Below are 17,415 nucleotides of genomic sequence, written 5' to 3' on the forward strand. Positions count from 1 at the left end.
ATTGAAAAAATTAGAACTTTTGTGAAAGGTTGAAAGATGTTGCTGTAATTTAGTCCTTTTTTTTTTTTTTGGTTTAATGGTAGGAGAGGACCGACAAGGGATCCGTCAGTTGGCCGGTTTTGGATTGCGGGATTTAAGCACCCAACGCGCCCAAATCTAGGTAGCAAGCTATCCAGGAGATGAGGACCGGAGACGATTATCACTAACCATTGCCACAACGACCTGGAATAAAGAACTTCTAAGGCATGTTTGGATATCTTATTGATGAGCCGATGGAGTGAGCATATGGAGATCAATTGCTTGATCTCCGGGAGTGAGCCTCTGCAACGGCCTCAACCTCGAAAGCCACCATTATTACGCTGTTTCTGGCAGGATGGATATCTCTTGCAACGGCGGTCACCTGGACAATCTAGCAAGAACAAAACTGCCATATCTTCCTTAACAATCAACAGGTCCTCTTGGTAGCCACATCTACCTTTAAATCACGGGAGATATCGGCCCAAACAAGGGGTAGAACTTCGTTTCGGATGGCATCCTCGAAGCTTGCTACTTGTTTCACCCTCTGTTTGCCTTTTTTTTTTTTTTCGTAATCTACTTGTTTCAGCCCAGCTTCTTCTTTTAATTGAATGAAGAGTAGCTCCTCCTTATTTACCTACATGCACAGAAAAGCTTTATGAGATTTCCCACAACGAGTTAAGGAGTTGAGGAATGAAGACGAGATGAGGTAAAAGATGAAGCTTAGAAAATGGAGGTCAGCGGTCGTGGACAATTCCACCAGACGCTCCTTTTTTATTTCACTAGCTATCGGATGACAGTCCAAACAGATCTAAAAGCACAATAAAACAATCACAAGAAAAATCCCTCCATTACCGGTTCACCAAGAAAAGAACGAAACATACCCTTCACAGGTTCTATGACCTAAAGAATCTTCCTTGCCTGGCAGTGAATTAGCGTTAAAGCTCTGAGGACTCTTGGTCAAAGCAACTAGCAAGTCTACTTGAATACAACAATTACCTACGAGGCTGAAACCTCGATAATTTATATTAGTGAACTGCAAGTTGTTTTTAATCCCACCTACAGCTATGAGGGGTCAGACAAGTAGATCCTATCCTAATAAATGATCGACAAGTAGTCTCTGCCTAGCTGCTGAAGATAACATGGTGTATTCATGTGGAATCATGGGTTATATGGGACATAAATTTACAGAAAGTAAATTTAACCAGGTACCTTACTCTCCTTTCACCATATGCAATTAAAAAACATAAGACTAAGCAGTCCTATTACACTTCCTTTCCAGCAAGCAAGGCATATCACAAGAGAGAAGGTAAAAAGAAACACTTTACGTGTACTCATGCAAAATCCTCAACTAGCCTGAACGGCACGTAATTTCTCATCATTCCCTCCCACAGAGGCCTCCTGAGCATTTGTCATGTCCCCCATGACTTCAGTCCCCGTCGCAACATGGCAAGCACGATTGCCATCAATCGGAGAAGATGGACCAGTAGTGCCAGAACTGGAACCTGAGGCATGCTCTACCGATAGCTTCGATGCATTCAAAGCATGGCAGTGTGGACAGTAATATGTTATGTATGGAAAATCCTCTTTCCTGGCTAGTCCTGCATATCCAACCACCGAATCAATTACTAGCATTATATAGAATAAATGAATGTGGCATGGATTTATTCTTAATTAACTACTAAAGGAGCATGATATTTATTTTACGCACCATTATGCATGTAGCAGTTGCCACATATGAGTGCATAAGACTGCGATGGATCCTCGCCCACAAGCAGAGCAGCAATACGTGCAATCCATCCACCATTGTTAGGGCTTGAACCTTTAAAATGTTCGACAACCTTCTGAGACTGAACTGCAACTTCTTGGCTGTCACCTCCAGACTCCCCTACAGTTTCATTGACAACTTGAGCATTGGTGCTCCCAGTGCTATTGATTCTTGCATGAGATTGTTTCCTATTCCGGAGCCCATCAAATTGCACCAGCTCAACATCACTGCTTTTTGCTGACAGTGCATTGGTTTTAGATTCATCTCCGACAGAGATTTTCAAACCAGAATCTGCCCCTAATTTGGATGCGAGAACGGTTGCTGCTGCAGCTTTTGCAGCAGGATCAAGGTCATATTTCTGAAAATGAAGAGGCACCAAGTCAGTACTAAATGAAAGTAACCCAGCACCATCCTAGTAAACATAAAAAATCAGACCCAAGCTCTCAAAGACTTCATTTTATAACCAGTCCGAGCCTAATTCACATTAGCAGATGAATGTAATATTATTATTATTATACACAATAATGGAATTAAGAGTATATTTATTTGTTATCTAAGTTATCAATCCCGCTGTCAGGATAATACACAAGATATAACATCAGATGTTAATTGCAGGAACTTAGTTTGGATGCAATATATTAAACATAATAATACATAATAATAACAAATGTGCTTCATATAATATTCAAGCACATATCGTCGCTTTGCAAATATGATGAACAGAGGAAGGAAGAACATAGCCGTACATGATCAACTTTAGCTAATCACCTGAATAAGCTCTTGTGTTGTGTAATAATTCGTTCTCTCTTTAAGCTCATCAATTTTTGCTTTCCTCTCAGCACGTAGCCTTTCAAGCATTTTCTGGTCCTTGCGATCAACTACCAGCAGGAAATTACAATCTTAATCAGCTTGAGTGCCCAATCAAATAAGGTATCACAATGAATCATGCAAAATCACAACATAAACCACTACCAAAATTTGTAAAAATCGGCAAGCTCCTTGAGAAGCATCTCACAAGCTCGAAAGAAAAAAAATTAAAAAACACCAATAAAATCCATCGATTCTCAGGAAATATGTCAGCACAAGAAACTGCTAGAAAGGTTAAATTACACATGAAATTTATAAGAAACTCGATAAATTGCAAATAATATCTGACCCCAAGAAATGTTACAGGATATCAGGTACAACAACATAAACATCAACACGCATTCTGATAAGACAAATATCAACTCTAAGCAAACAGAAATACTTTAAGATACCTGAAACAAAGAGATTCAGACACCTGGAACAAAGAGATTCTACAGAAAAATAATTGAAGAAAAGAAAGAAAAAGGAAAAAAGATGCACTTTTCAGATATATGTTGATAAGACCATCAAAGAAAATTCTGCATAAAAAAATATTTGAAGCAAGCAGGTTTAAATGATCTACTCAATGCAGACCACATCTGCATAGCCATATTCACAAGCACAGAAAAAAAAAAAGAAAAGAAAAAAAAAAAGAAACTCATTTGATATCTTGCAAAACTTTGTTACAAAACATGCATCTTAGGAGACTAGTTACATGCCGTTACTCATCCAGTGAATTATATCTTTAGCAGAAGTTTCAGAAATCAAGGGTAAAGAAACAGAGCCCTTTGGGATGGGAAGACTGAATACAATGAAGAACTGCAGTAGCCTAAGAAAAGCAAGGGACCCACATGGAAGAAAGAGGAAAATAAAGGGTTAAAGAATACAGCAGCAAGCTAAGAAAACTAAATTGGGGATGTGAAGGATTAAAGTTTTTTGAATTCATCAAGGACTTAATAAATATTAACCGGACTCAGTAAAGCCACCACAAATAATGCAGCCACCACAAATAAAGCAGGACTGATTTGTCTATTGTGGATACAGTTATCATTTCTGTTGGCTTGCAAAGATGTAATGAAATTATCCTTCTGCTAGAGGCATTCATTTCACCCTCATATTGGGTATCGGGGAGATTGGAGTATTGTTGAGAGCACAGAAAGGAATCGATAGAAAAAGAGCCAGGTGATATCTTTCTCAAAACAACAAAAAGAAAAGAAAGATTAATCATAAATCATGATCAACTAGGCTTTCTCCGGAGCTTGCTTAAAATTAAGAAAGTGGACTCAGCAGAGCAAGAATGACTAATCCCGTACATAGGGATTCCATGCAAGAGATAACTTATTAGGCACATAGATTGCCCAACCTAACCGAAGTTTTAGGTGATGATGTAAAATCAAGGGGTCCACCAACCCATTCACATTCGTACTAACTATGATAAATATAACACAGAAAAGCCCCTGTTTTACCCAAATCTCATAAACTTTTATATGAAGATCATTGTTCACCGAGATATAATCTTAAGAGCATGTCTACTGTTGTAGGGACATTCCGCTTCATTTGTATTTTTTTTTCTCTCAAAGTTTTACCAAACCATGAATTTCTATCCCAACATTAATCCTAAATGACAAGAATGACATCATAGCTATGGTTATCTTAAGAGAATGGTAAGTCTAATTTAGGTATGCCAGAGATGTTTTGGAGTCAATTAAATCTGCCAGTATCATCTATCATGGATGTAATTTTTTGTGACACTAATAGATTTCTTTTGAATTTATGACCATGATGCATATTATTACATCATGGAGTATCCAAATATTTCTAGAATAACACCTTTTTGGCACAACCAACCAAGCATTTAAATTCCATGGGATGGAACTGTCCTGGTTTTTTCATAGAACAGGATGCGCCACCGTCCCTTCCCATCTCGACACTTGGGACAGAGGATGTCTCTAGGTGTTCTGATTGGAATACTAGAACACTAGTGGAACGATTATGTCCCGACACATAAGATGGTATCCTATCTCAGTGTTCTGCGGGACGTCCCCCTGGGACCTGAGTCCTTGCAACCAACACTGACACATGTTGTTTTTGGGACTTTGAAGACTTGCTGACATCTCCATGATAGTTTTAAAGACTGGTTCAAATGATACATTGATGCAAGCTCCAAGCCTTTGTTTAAACTGAATGGAGTTTTAGGTGATAATATGACAATGAATGCCAGGAGAATATTCCAGCACAAAGGATCAACTATGACATCCAACTTTATTAATATAGATCCTCCTGTATCCTGAAAGAGTTTATTTAAGTGAAAAACATTTTTGCCAAAAGGTGCTGAAACTATAGAATAATATATCAAGACTGAAGGAAGAAAATTTATTAAAGAAATTAGCAAGACATGGTGAAATGCCTACTACTCAAAATTTGAATATTTAATAATCTTTAGCATTAGAATTTAGAGATGTGGAGGAGAATTTTCTGCTTAAGCATCCTATAAAGGCCTAAACATGTCAAATATGTGAATTGGTATTTATTTCTGAAAACAAATATATTTCCATGAAAGCCCCTTGCATGTCAAAATCATAACCAAAAACAAAAAAGTCAAACCTCCAAGCCATATGCCATCATGAAAGTCATCATTGTACTGCATAGTGTTCAGAAGAAAAGGGAAGAAGTTAACCAAACAAAGGTCTTGGGAACAAAAAAGGCCTTCTCACCATCATAAAAGTACATTCCAGGGTACATACATACATACATACAGTAAATATGAAGATTAAATGCTAATTCAGGCTGAGTTCAGAGTTTGAGATATTTACGCATCCTTGTGAAGCTTATTAGTGTTGAATAGACAACAGAAGATAAAGCAGGTAAAACAAACATAGGCAAAACTCGAACTGCCCTCATCTGCCAGTTTAGATCCAATGATCTTGTTGTCATGATTGCATAAACCACTGCTATCACCTGACAAAAGTATTAAGAGATATAAGCAACTCTGTTACAGTGGAAAATGCATTCTATAACTAAATAGGAAAGCATGTATCTTTGGAGATCAAAATTAAGAGTCCCACCACCCCTGAAACAAAAGCATATATGGAGAACAACCAGCCTAGTTTGACAAAATGGCAATATTGCAGATTCTACTGCAACAAGTGCTTGCAACCATGAATTCTAAAGAAATTTTAAAAAGAAAAGAAACACAGAGTCACAGGTATGGATAACTGCAGCAAATAGAAAAAGAAAATAAATGAAAATTCAAATTATGGTGTGGTCTTCACCAAATAGCTAGGGGAACAACCAACTGCTAGTATTGTGATATTAATAGCTGAGTATTTGCACAAACAAATATCTCTATTTCCTGCTATTGTGCAGAGAACATAAAAACAAGCCTAGAATACATCCCAGAAATACAGAAAATCAAACACTTTTAAAAGAATTTTTTTTTATCAAATAGATCAGATATAAACATATTTAGTAATATAAATTAAAGGCCCTAAAATTGTCAAACATACCAGCTGCAGCACTCAGCGTTAAGTCTCCTGGTTTTATTTAAAAAATCAACAAGAATCTTTCATCTATGAGTATTCATGCATCAGCTTCCTACATGATAACAAGGACAAAGATACAGACTAGCTTCAGTGCGTGCATAAATCCTATATAAATCCTTATCTGACTATATGTATGAACAACATTATGTGTATGCCTGCTATTTGATTATGCATCATCTCTGAAGCAGTGATGCTTAACACGATATCATCTAACAATGGTGCATCTTTGTTGCATCAAGTAAATCATAAAACATACATATTTCATGGTTTAAAAAGATTGCAAAGTGCAAACAAAATTGCACCAAGAAACCATGCCATTTTGTTCCAAAAATGAATAGCAGCCATTGCACTTAACCTATCCTTTCACATTTTGTTCACATCGTTGGGTCCACAGGCTACAGCTGATGGCAATTTTACCAAATGCTGTAGAATATCCCAACCTTTTGAACTTAGCTATTCCATTGTTGCTTCAACAATCATTACCAAGGGTTTAAATCTCCATATTGGGCTGCATGTCATTTTGCTCCTACAGCAGTACATAACTGGAACAGAATGATACTCTCAAGGCAAACCAAAACAGTCATCAACAACAAGAATAAAAAGGAAAAATACGGAAAAGAGTCCTGGTCCGTCCCGATTTGTCCTGACTGTCCCAATGCATCATCCCAGTGTCAAGACATAACTGGGATGGGCAGGATGGTCTAAGATAGTCAACATATCCTGGTCCAAGAGGGAACCCATATCTTGCACCTGTCCTAAGCAAGGTTTGCAATCTCGGTAATGGACCTTGTAACGGTAACATGTTGGTATGGTGTTGGCATGCTTGGTGCTGAACTCAACCTGACGTACAGATACTTGGTATACCCCCTGTATAAGTATTGGTTTAGTATGCCCAGTATGAGGTGGTATGCACCAGTACTATGAACCTTGGTCTTGAATACTGTTTTCTTCCTACAATGGTCGGATACCAACAAGGCACACCAGTACCATTGAGACATGAATCCTTAGCCATTGCAATCCAAAAACAAGCCCACTACGATTTTTCTTGTAGGAGTAAACTCAACTTAATTTGATAACAAAGGGGAAAGAAAACAATAAAAAAAGTTAGATGATCTCAAGTTTTTTTTTGACAAAAACCAAGAGGCATGGTGTCCGATAATTATGCGACATGAGCAATATACCATAAATATCAGTTAAAGATAGTCACAATTTCATGAAGCTGGTAATTAGCCAATTGAGTCCCTAATACCCTTCAGCAGTTGTATTATTTACAAAATTTTGACAAAAGAATTCTTTAATGATTCACTAGAATAACTATTACTGATCAACAACTTACTTATAAAATACTTATAGGTAATATATGAAATACTCCTTTTTTTTATAATACCATTTCTTATTCTTGAGTTTTCTATTTATATCATTTTCTAACATTTCTAATCTTTTTCGAATTTTTTGGTGATCTTCCAAAACCCCATCTCCAAATGATTCCCCATTACCAAAATCACTTTCAAATATTTGACTTCTGACCATGACAACCTTAATCAACCTATAGAATTATCAATAAACAATGATTAAGAAGAAGTAAAAACGAAAAATAACAAGAAAATAGAACAGACGTAACTTAAGTTTGCCTCTAAACACTATTCCTGGCTAACAAGTGTACATCATGACTCCTCTATTTTGATATGGCCACTGATGCGCTACAAAAAGCATAAAAATTAAAAATGCAAAAATTTCCCACTACATTCTCAATCATTGATGGCTGATCCTAAATCCAAAAGAAAACATTAAAAAATAACCCAGAAGCAGCACAGTGTGAAGCTGATGCTAAGTTAATTCATTGATTACAAGAAAAAGGAGAGCCTAGAGACACAAGATGGTAATGCAAATGTGCCTAGAAAAAACAAAAAATCCAATAGATTAGCTTCAGAATCCTTCTGCCTAAAATCAAATCAATACCATAATCCTTCATTTCACCAACAGAGGTGCTTCCTCAAACTCTATATATACGGATCAACATCCTTCAATAACAAAATCAGAACTCATAAATATAATCTTAGGTTCAAGAACATCAGGCATGCAATTGCGTTTATGGTGTGAGATCCTTAAAACTGCAAAACAGAAAGAACCTATTCACAATAATAGTTTTTCACCTTTGCAGTCACTTCCTAAGTGAACTAATCCCAACCATAGTAAAAAGAAATACACATCAAGCCAAATGCTTGGCCTGCAAAAGTGTTTATCCTACATGTGATCTACATAGACATTTTATCCTCTAAGCTATGTTGTCTTCAACTGAACATCGGAAAAAAAAAAAAAATGACACACACACCATTCTAGCAAGCGGTAAGTCACAAAATGACCTTTAAAAAAAAAAAAGCAAGAAAGCAAAGAATCAAAATTACATTTTCAATCATAGCATGCCAGTCAAACATGCTGCAGAATGAAGCTACACCGAATAGGCTCACACATAACAATGCATCACATATCAACATTGGAATCATGTAGGTAGGCCATGATACACATTGCAATGGAAGCCCCATTAACACATGCATGTCCAATTAACCCAGATCGATGCGATCCTGAGGAAAAGGTCATAGAAGCCTTGGGGCTGAGACTTTGAAAGGGAAAGATAAGAGGAAGTAGGAACAGGAGGATAAAACTAGAATCCACCATCTTAAAAGAAAAAGGTTTATCTTCGTTTAATATGCAAGCTCCATGAGATAATATGCAATCCCTCTCAAGTCAGCTGAATGACACTAAAACCCAATTTTAGTAATGCAACACCTTCATCATTCAATCTATTAACCTGCAATGAATATTTTGACAAGATTTACTTAAGGCAGGACCCCGAGCTAAACTACTAGTTCCTAACCAGCTAAGTCCAAATACCTTACTTTGAGTTCTTCTAACCAGCTCACGCACTCCAAGAATATTTACAGCTATGAACTTTCTATTAAATCTGGAAAAAGAAAAGAAGTAAAACAACCTAATACATAATTTAGGAAGTCAATAAATTATTGATATATCAAAATTTCATATATTTCTGCACTTGCAAGAAAATCCTACACTATAATTGCACAGAAGGAACAGAAACAAAGATACATGGACTAGCAGTTGGGTAGCAAAGGCTGTTGAAAATGATTTGAATTAAATTAAGCCACCTGATTCCTACTTGGATAGTGTTCTCTAACAAAGGCTGCCCCTTGGGTATTTTTCTTTTTGGTTTTCGTGCAATCGAATGGGTTGAGTCAGGATCAAGCCTTAGCTGAAGTGAGAGGTCCAACTGGGTTAGACATACACTTAGGAGAAGTCAACCACCTAAGCATATAATCCACATACATGCAGGCAAAAGTTGGGTGCTCGCCCACACAAACCATCTAGGTGGGCCTCACCTAGGCATTCTATGCCAACTTGCATGCTCAGGCGCTCACATAGGCACCCAGGCGAGCACCCATGACAACTATGCTCCAAATAAAATTTTAAACAGACAAGAGCTTGGAACCATCCTTTATATAGGCTAATTACATCAGTTCCCTAAATGTAAGGTGTGTATCAACAGAAATGACTTCAAAGATCAAATTAACATTTTTTTAAATTTTTTTTTTTTTTTGGGTACCACACATGCAAAATTGGTCCATGAAAGAAATCATTTAATAGTCACAGATAATGCTAACTGTGAAGATAGCAATACCTAATATCAAAAATTGGTCATTTCTGTTGATACCTCCATGGGCATCAACAGAGATGACTTCAAAGATCAAAATGATATTAAAAATTTAAAAATCCATGTTTGAAGTGTTGCTATCAATTTTGCTAGACACTCACACATGCAAAATTGGTCACAGTCAAACATGATCAAATAGTGAATATGCTACCTGTGAACATATAGAATTGTAAACATGGCTATTAATGAGAAGTAGCACCATTTCTTATTATGTTTTACATGAAACAAGCAAGTTCCTAAAGAAAAGAAGATGAACAAACATTAATGATCAAGATCAGCTTTCTAAAATATACTGTAGCTTTAACCAATAATGGCAGTAGCAAGAGAAATGTGGTTTTTTTGATGGAGATTGTTGGGTATAAAATACCCACAGCCGAAGTCCTCAGCAGAATCAGCTCCAGGAGGGCTCCGACCGGACTCCTACGGGAGCCGGACTCCGCCCACGACTCCAACCTCAAGGGGGACTCCGCCCGGACTCCTACGGGAGCCGGGCTCCGTCGCCAACGTCAACCGCCGGTAAGATCCGTCCGGGCTCCTACGGGAGCCGGACTCCGCACCTGACTTTAATTGCAGGAGGACTCCGCCCGGACTCCTACGGGAACCGGGCTCCGATCGCAACATCAACTCCAGGAGGACTCCGACCGGACTCCTACGGGAGCCGGGCTCCGCCCACGACTCCAACCTCAAGGGGGACTCCGTCCGGACTCTTACGGGAGCCGGGCTCCGTCGCCAACGTCAACCGCCGGTAAGATCCGTTCGGGCTCCTACGGGAGCCGGACTCCGCACCTGACTTTAATTGCAGGAGGACTCCGCCCGGACTCCTACGGGAACCGGGCTCCGATCGCAACATCAACTCCAGGAGGGCTCCGCCCGGACTCCTACGGGAGCCGGGCTCTGCCCACGACTCCAACCTTAAGGGGGACTCCGCCCGGACTCCTACGGGAGCCGGGCTCCGTCGCCAACGTCAACCGCCGGTAAGATCCGTCCGGGCTCCTACGGGAGCCGGACTCCGCACCTGACTTTAATTGCAGGAGGACTCCGCCCGGACTCCTACGGGAACCGGGCTCCGATCGCAACATCAACTCCAGGAGGGCTCCGCCTAGACTCCTACGGGAGCCGGGCTCCGCCCACGACTCCAACCTCAAGGGGGACTCCGCCCGGACTCCTACGGGAGCCGGGCTTCGTCGCCAACGTCAACCGCCGGTAAGATCCGTCAGGGCTCCTACGGGAGCCGGACTCCGCACCTGACTTTAATTGCAGGAGGACTCCGCCCGGACTCCTACGGGAACCGGACTCCGATCGCAACATCAACTCCAGGAGGACTCCGACCGGACTCCTACGGGAGCCGGGCTCCGCCCACGACTCCAACCTTAAGGGGGACTCCGCCCGGACTCCTACGGGAGCCGGGCTTCGTCGCCAACGTCAACCGCCGGTAAGATCCGTCCGGACTCCTACGGGAGCCGGACTTCGCCTTTGACTTTAATTGCAGGAAGACTCCGCCCGGACTCCTACGGGAGCCGGGCTTCGTCCTCGACTCCAACGGCTGCAGACAGACCTCGTCCGGACTCCTACGGGAGCCGGACTCTGCCGACAACTTCAACCGCAAGTAGACTCCGCCCGAACTCCTACGGGAGCCGGGCTCCGTCCTCAACATCAACTGCCGGTAAGCCTTGTTCGGACTCCTACGGGAGCTGGACTTCGCCTTTGACTTTAATTGCAGGAAGACTCCGCCCGGACTCCTACGGGAGCCGGGCTTCGTCCTCGACTCCAACGGCTGCAGACAGACTTCGTCCGGACTCCTACGGGAGCCGAACTCCGCCGACAACTTCAACCGCAAGTAGACTCCGTCCGAACTCCTACGGGAGCCGGGCTCCGTCCTCAACATCAACTGCCGGTAAGCCTTGTCCGGACTCCTACGGGAGTCGGACTTCGCCTTTGACTTTAATTGCAGGAAGACTCCGCCCGGACTCCTACGGGAGCCGGGCTTCGTCCTCGACTCCAACGGCTGCAGACAGACTTCGTCCGAACTCCTACGGGAGCCGGACTTCGCCGACAACTTCAACCGCAAGTAGACTCCGCCCGGACTCCTACGGGAGCCGGACTTCGCACCTGATTTTGATTGCAGGGGACTCCGCCCGGACTCCTACGGGAGCCGGGCTCCGCCCGCGACTTCAACTCCGAGAGGACTCCACCCGGACTCCCACGGGAGCCGGGCTCCGCCCACGACTCCAACCGCGAGGAGGACTCCGCCCGGACTCCTACGGGAGCCAGACTCCGTCATCATCTCCGACCGCTACCGAACTTCAGCCGACGGATCTGCACTCCCAGGCGGGCCACAATAACGGCCACGATCCTGCTCCACTTCCTGCGGCAGATTCCGCGCAGCTCCATCACTCCCTGACAGGCCGCAGTAACGGTCACAGCACTGCTCCACTTCCTACGATGGATCTCGCGCAGCTCCACTACTCCCTAGCGGGCCACAATAACGGCCACGATCCTGCTCCACTTCCTGTGACGGATACCGCGCGATTCTCCCATCCGCTGGCAAGTCGCGACAACAGACGCCGCTCCACTCCCCGAGGCAGACTCCACGTGGCACACCCCGGTGATAGCCACGGGTCCACTCCACTACTCTTCGCAGCAAACTCCGCCTGACCCTGGACAGCCCACTGCCAGACGGTTACAGATGTCGCTATCAGGCTACTGCCCCCTCCGTCTATAAAAGGGGGCTCCAGATACGTTATTCAATAAGCTCTCATCTTTCATCTAAAAACTCTGCTAAATTCTCCGTTCGAGCACTCCATTCTTGTTGAGGCAGAGAACTGACTTGAGCGTCGGAGGGTCTTGCCGGAGCAACCCCACCTCCGGTTTAGACTTTCTTTGCAGGTCCCGGCGGCGACCGCGACTTCCTCGACTCCAGCTTCTCCGGCGCAAGCGGATTTTTGCACCAACAGAGATCATAAAAAAATTGAATATCAATATAGAGCAAATAAAAACTGTCATTAGCTAGCATGATTAAATAATCATGACCAACTCTCAGTGAGATAACAACGTTTTATTAATCCTGTTTAATGTGGTTCTCAAGTTATCTTAATGTAACTTACTAGAACAAACTTGGCTTTGGGACATAAGCATAGTTCAAAATGTTTGAGCCATCCATGTACTGGTTTTAAGACTAATGAAACCCAAAATGGTGCCAGAGACTCCAACACAAGAATTCATCAAGGATGATGCTTCAACTTTTAAAATCAAACTTTGGGTTCATAACTAGTTTTACAATCTCCAGGGCAAGCTTTCAGAAATGCAATACATGCAACCAAAAAGTCAATGATGCACTGTTGGCAATAAGGGAAAAGGCTTTGTTAAGGATGGGAAAGAAGCCCAAGAGACTTACAAGTGCAGACTTACCATGGAAGAGGAGTATACAGATTTAAGGCTGACATTGATTTTCCTTTTTTTTTATATATACTTATAAAGTGATGTACCATATAGAGGGATGTGCTGGAGGGTCAAGACTGAAAACATCCTATCACAGCGGTATTTTAACGATTAGGAGTTGCATTTGGAGACTAACTAAATACATTATACCATATGCTCACCATAATAAGTTGGACAGAATAGGTGCAAGCATCTGAAGAAACCGCTTATTAGTTATCTCTTGGGTGTCTACTACATCTTATAGAACTTCAACTTCAAGCCTATAATTCCATCCCCAAAAAATCATTCGGGACAAAATAACTCTTAAGTTGGGTTTTGTTCGTGGCTCGCATCGGAATTGGATGTGGAATGGATTGGAATTGGAATTGGAATGGCCATATCCATCGAAGAGTTTGGTTCATGACCTGAATCGGAATCGGAATTGGAACGGGATTGGAATACTAGGGGGAGAGTAAGGATTAGGTTTTGGGGGATTGGGGCATTCCCATTCATCTCTAAAGTCGGATGGGAATGAGACTACCCTCAACCAAATGGTTGGAATGGGACTCACTCATTCCCATTCACATTTCAGAGTCCAACTACCCCAACCAAACATGCCACTATTTTCTTTCTTTTCGACAATGTATCCAAAATTCCACGTTCACAATCTTTTTCCTACATAGACTTGGTCAGCAAAACAATATATCCAAAATCCCACCTTCACAGTGTTTTTCCTACATCGACTTGTTCAGCAAAAGCTTCAATCACCTCAAGAAATCCATCCAAAAATCAAAATCACACTCTAGATGCACAGCCAGTGCATTCTGTCAGCTGATTTTGTAAAAAAGAAACCAACACGCGATAACCAGGTATCATAACTCTCAAAACCAAACCCTTTTCTTTTGTTTTCTGTTTCTTCACGTATGTATCATAGTCACAGCAACACCAAGTATGAGCGCAAAATTAAGGAAAATCAAGAAATTTTCACACTGGAGCACCGTCTGGCCAACACTGCAGACTATTCGAACAGTCTTCAAGCAATTCAGAGCACTCATTAATGAATTCATAACACGAAAAACATCAAACAATTCCAGGAACCAAAATACTGGCCAAACATAGCATCAAGAACGCACCTCAACGATCACGGAGAAAACAATAAGATTCCTGACCATCCTCCTAGAGGACTGGGCCCGCCGCTTCATCCTCGCATGGACCGCAGCCTCCTCCTTGGACAAGTACTGCAGCTTCTTCTCGTAGTCCTCACTCCGCACTCCAAAGATCCCCCTCCAAATCCGGGAGAATATCCCCCTCCGCTGCTTCTTCGGCGACGGCGGCAGCGCCGTCGACTTCGTCCGACCGTCCCCCGCGGCCGCGCCAGCATCATCCGCCATTCCCCTGAGATCAATCCAAGCAAGACAGAAATCGAATCAACTCGCGTCAAAACAACTCCAGAACGAGAGTTAGATCGGATCCGAGAGCAGTGGAAGGAGAGATTTGGATCTGCGAACAAACCGGGAAGGGTTTATAGAGATCGGATCACGACGAACAAGGGGCGAGTGGAAGGAGAGAAGGTTCTTCTCCTCTCTCCCCTTCTGGGGACTGGATTCTATGGCTTTTCTCCAATGCGGGTGTATGCTTTTGAGGGCGCGTACGAGTCGTTGCTCGATGGGTCTCGGAGAGATTAAAGAAGAGACAAGACGACGTATGACCAAACAAACAAACGGAGAAGCAGGGAGAGAGTATAAAAATAAATGGGTTTTTTTAGGTTTTATCGCCTGGGGTTTTCGATCGCAATGCAGTCCTTATTTTATGAGGCCCAAATAGGATACCAAAGCCATGTTTGTTGCCGTCTCCCTCACCATGTTGGTGATTACGTCAACGCCTCAACCAGCATCAACACGCGTCCTCTCATGCAATTCCAAGATGTTGGTACGATAGTTGGGACTCGTAATATGCCATTTGTTCTAAATACCCTTTTTGTGAGATTTCCCTTCTTTTGCGCTTTAATAACGGTGTCCCAGGGGAATCGAAATCGCACACGTTTCACTTCCACGTTCCGTTTCCTTTTATGGTTTTGAGAATGTGGGAAAGTCGTTGACGTGGGTGGGGGTTTGGGTGAGGAAAACGATGGTGAGGGTGAAGGTGGGGCCCTGTGGGGCGACTGAGAGGTTGGCAAAACCACGAGGAGGCACGATGATTGATGGGAAGGGAAGGGAAGGGAAGGGAAAGGGGCGTGGGGTCAACGCGGACGGATCTGGAGCGTTCCAGGTGTCTTATTGACTGTTCCCCTTCTTCCCTCCGATTCATTTGAGAATTAAATGCGTCACGTGAACGCTATAATTTGTTCCCGGCGTTTGGCTGGTGGTTGCTCCAAGAAGTTTTCTCAACGACGACTACTATGCTATTATGCTACCTATCGTATTTGATTTGGAGGTAGGAATAAAGATTATGTTTTATAAAAATAGTTAAGAGTATTTTGAAATAATACTACAATGGGTAATTAATTAAATTGGTCTGTTTGGCGTTTTTTTTTTTTTTTTTTTTAACGGAAACATGGAATCCCTTTTTTGCTTTTCTAAATCCGTGGACGCATATGAATAAGTTTTTCCCTATTAGAATTATGATCTCGTATATTAATTATTTTTATTTATTTTATACTTTAAACATGGCGATGAGTTGTTTATCCGTTAGCATGTCCAGCTCCAACTTAAAGGATTTGTTGTGATGAGTTTGACAATATCTATTTGTATTTTTACATATTTATCATAAATATCAACTAATAGATTATTGTAATTATATTTTTTATTAATTTAATTTATTTTTATAATTTTTTGTACTTTTAAATTTTGATTTTATTTTTATTCTATAATTATTATTTTCATATATTTTTTTATATTTTTTTCTATTCAATTTATTTTTTTATTTTTTTTCTATTTGTCATCTAATTGCTGGTTTATTTTGACTTTCTTCTTTTTTTATAGAGGTCTTCACCGTCTGTATATCATCTTCAATCTCATTTTACAAATTATTAATCTTTATTTTTATTTTATTTTGAAGTTGATCCTCTATTATCAATTGATATTACATCAATTATTTAATATAATTTTATATTTCATTCTTCTTAAGTTATTATTTTATTTTATTTTTATTTATAACTGATACAAGTTAATTATTTATATCTATTTTTGGTGCATTTATTTTCTTAACATTTCATGTGCATGCTTGGTGTATAAAATAAAATAAGCAAGAAAAAGAAGACAAAAGAGAGCCACTTATAACATCTTATATGTCATTATCCATAGCCATTCATTATCGATCATCTCAATCCTACCCACTATCATAAGCGAACGCCATGTCTATTTACTATTATCATCGATTACTACTGCTTACGACTATCACGAATCTTCTTTCATGGCTCACTATTATATTCGACCTCCACTATCAATCACCACCACCTACGGTCTCCATCACCCTCGATATTATCATTAATCTCTACCACTCACTATCATGTCCTATCTCCACCAATGTTTCCAACACTGATGATTTTCACCTTCACCAGATATTATTAACATTCTCCACCACCCACTTTTGCCAGCAATCTTCACTATCACAATCGATAATTTCCACACCATCCACCACCGATAATTCTAGATGACTTTCCTAGGAGGCAATATAATCCAAATAGCAAGATTGGGGCTTCGTACTAGTGTTGACATCATTTTATTGTACCGAGAAAATATAAGAATCTTGATTTTAAATATTTTTAGTATTATTAATTTCAGTTTCAGGGCATGTATTGGTATTACTGTGAAAATTGTGCTTATTAGCCCATTTACCCTAAGGACTATTGAAGCCAAAAAATTAGATCATAAAAATAGTCCATATTATTGGCAAGAATCATAGAGTATCTCATATATTGTGCAATAATTCAAATTTTTTTTTTATTGGCAAGATCATGCAACCAAGGATCATGAAAATCAAGCCAATTAAGAGATTCTTTTATATAATATAATAATTCATTTTTTTTTTAGTATAGAGAATCATGGAGGATTATATTGATTAAAAGAATCTCGCATATTGTGCAATAATTCAAAACCTTT

General features: G+C 40.9%; 1 protein-coding gene across 2 annotated transcripts; it reads right to left on the bottom strand.

Moving 5' to 3' along the window:
- Positions 1-410: 410 nt before the first annotated feature.
- LOC105053706 (uncharacterized protein At2g24330) lies at positions 411-14,961 on the bottom strand. 2 transcript variants are annotated; one of them, XM_010934965.4, is made up of 7 exons: positions 14,828-14,961; positions 14,449-14,710; positions 5,443-5,587; positions 2,552-2,661; positions 1,727-2,141; positions 1,344-1,616; positions 411-652 (listed from the first exon to the last, which is right to left on the bottom strand). In XM_010934965.4, the coding sequence occupies exons 2-6, from the start codon at positions 14,704-14,706 to the stop codon at positions 1,363-1,365; spliced, it is 1,182 nt and encodes a 393-aa protein (XP_010933267.1). In that variant the 5' UTR covers positions 14,707-14,710; positions 14,828-14,961; the 3' UTR covers positions 411-652; positions 1,344-1,362. The 2 variants fall into 2 exon arrangements, with proteins under 2 accessions (XP_010933267.1, XP_073101858.1); XM_073245757.1 differs by lacking the exon at positions 411-652 and having other exon boundaries at positions 1,200-1,616.
- Positions 14,962-17,415: the final 2,454 nt, after the last annotated feature.

The sequence above is a fragment of the Elaeis guineensis genome, chromosome 11, assembly GCF_000442705.2.
Source record: "Elaeis guineensis isolate ETL-2024a chromosome 11, EG11, whole genome shotgun sequence".
Taxonomy (NCBI): Eukaryota; Viridiplantae; Streptophyta; class Magnoliopsida; order Arecales; family Arecaceae; genus Elaeis; species Elaeis guineensis.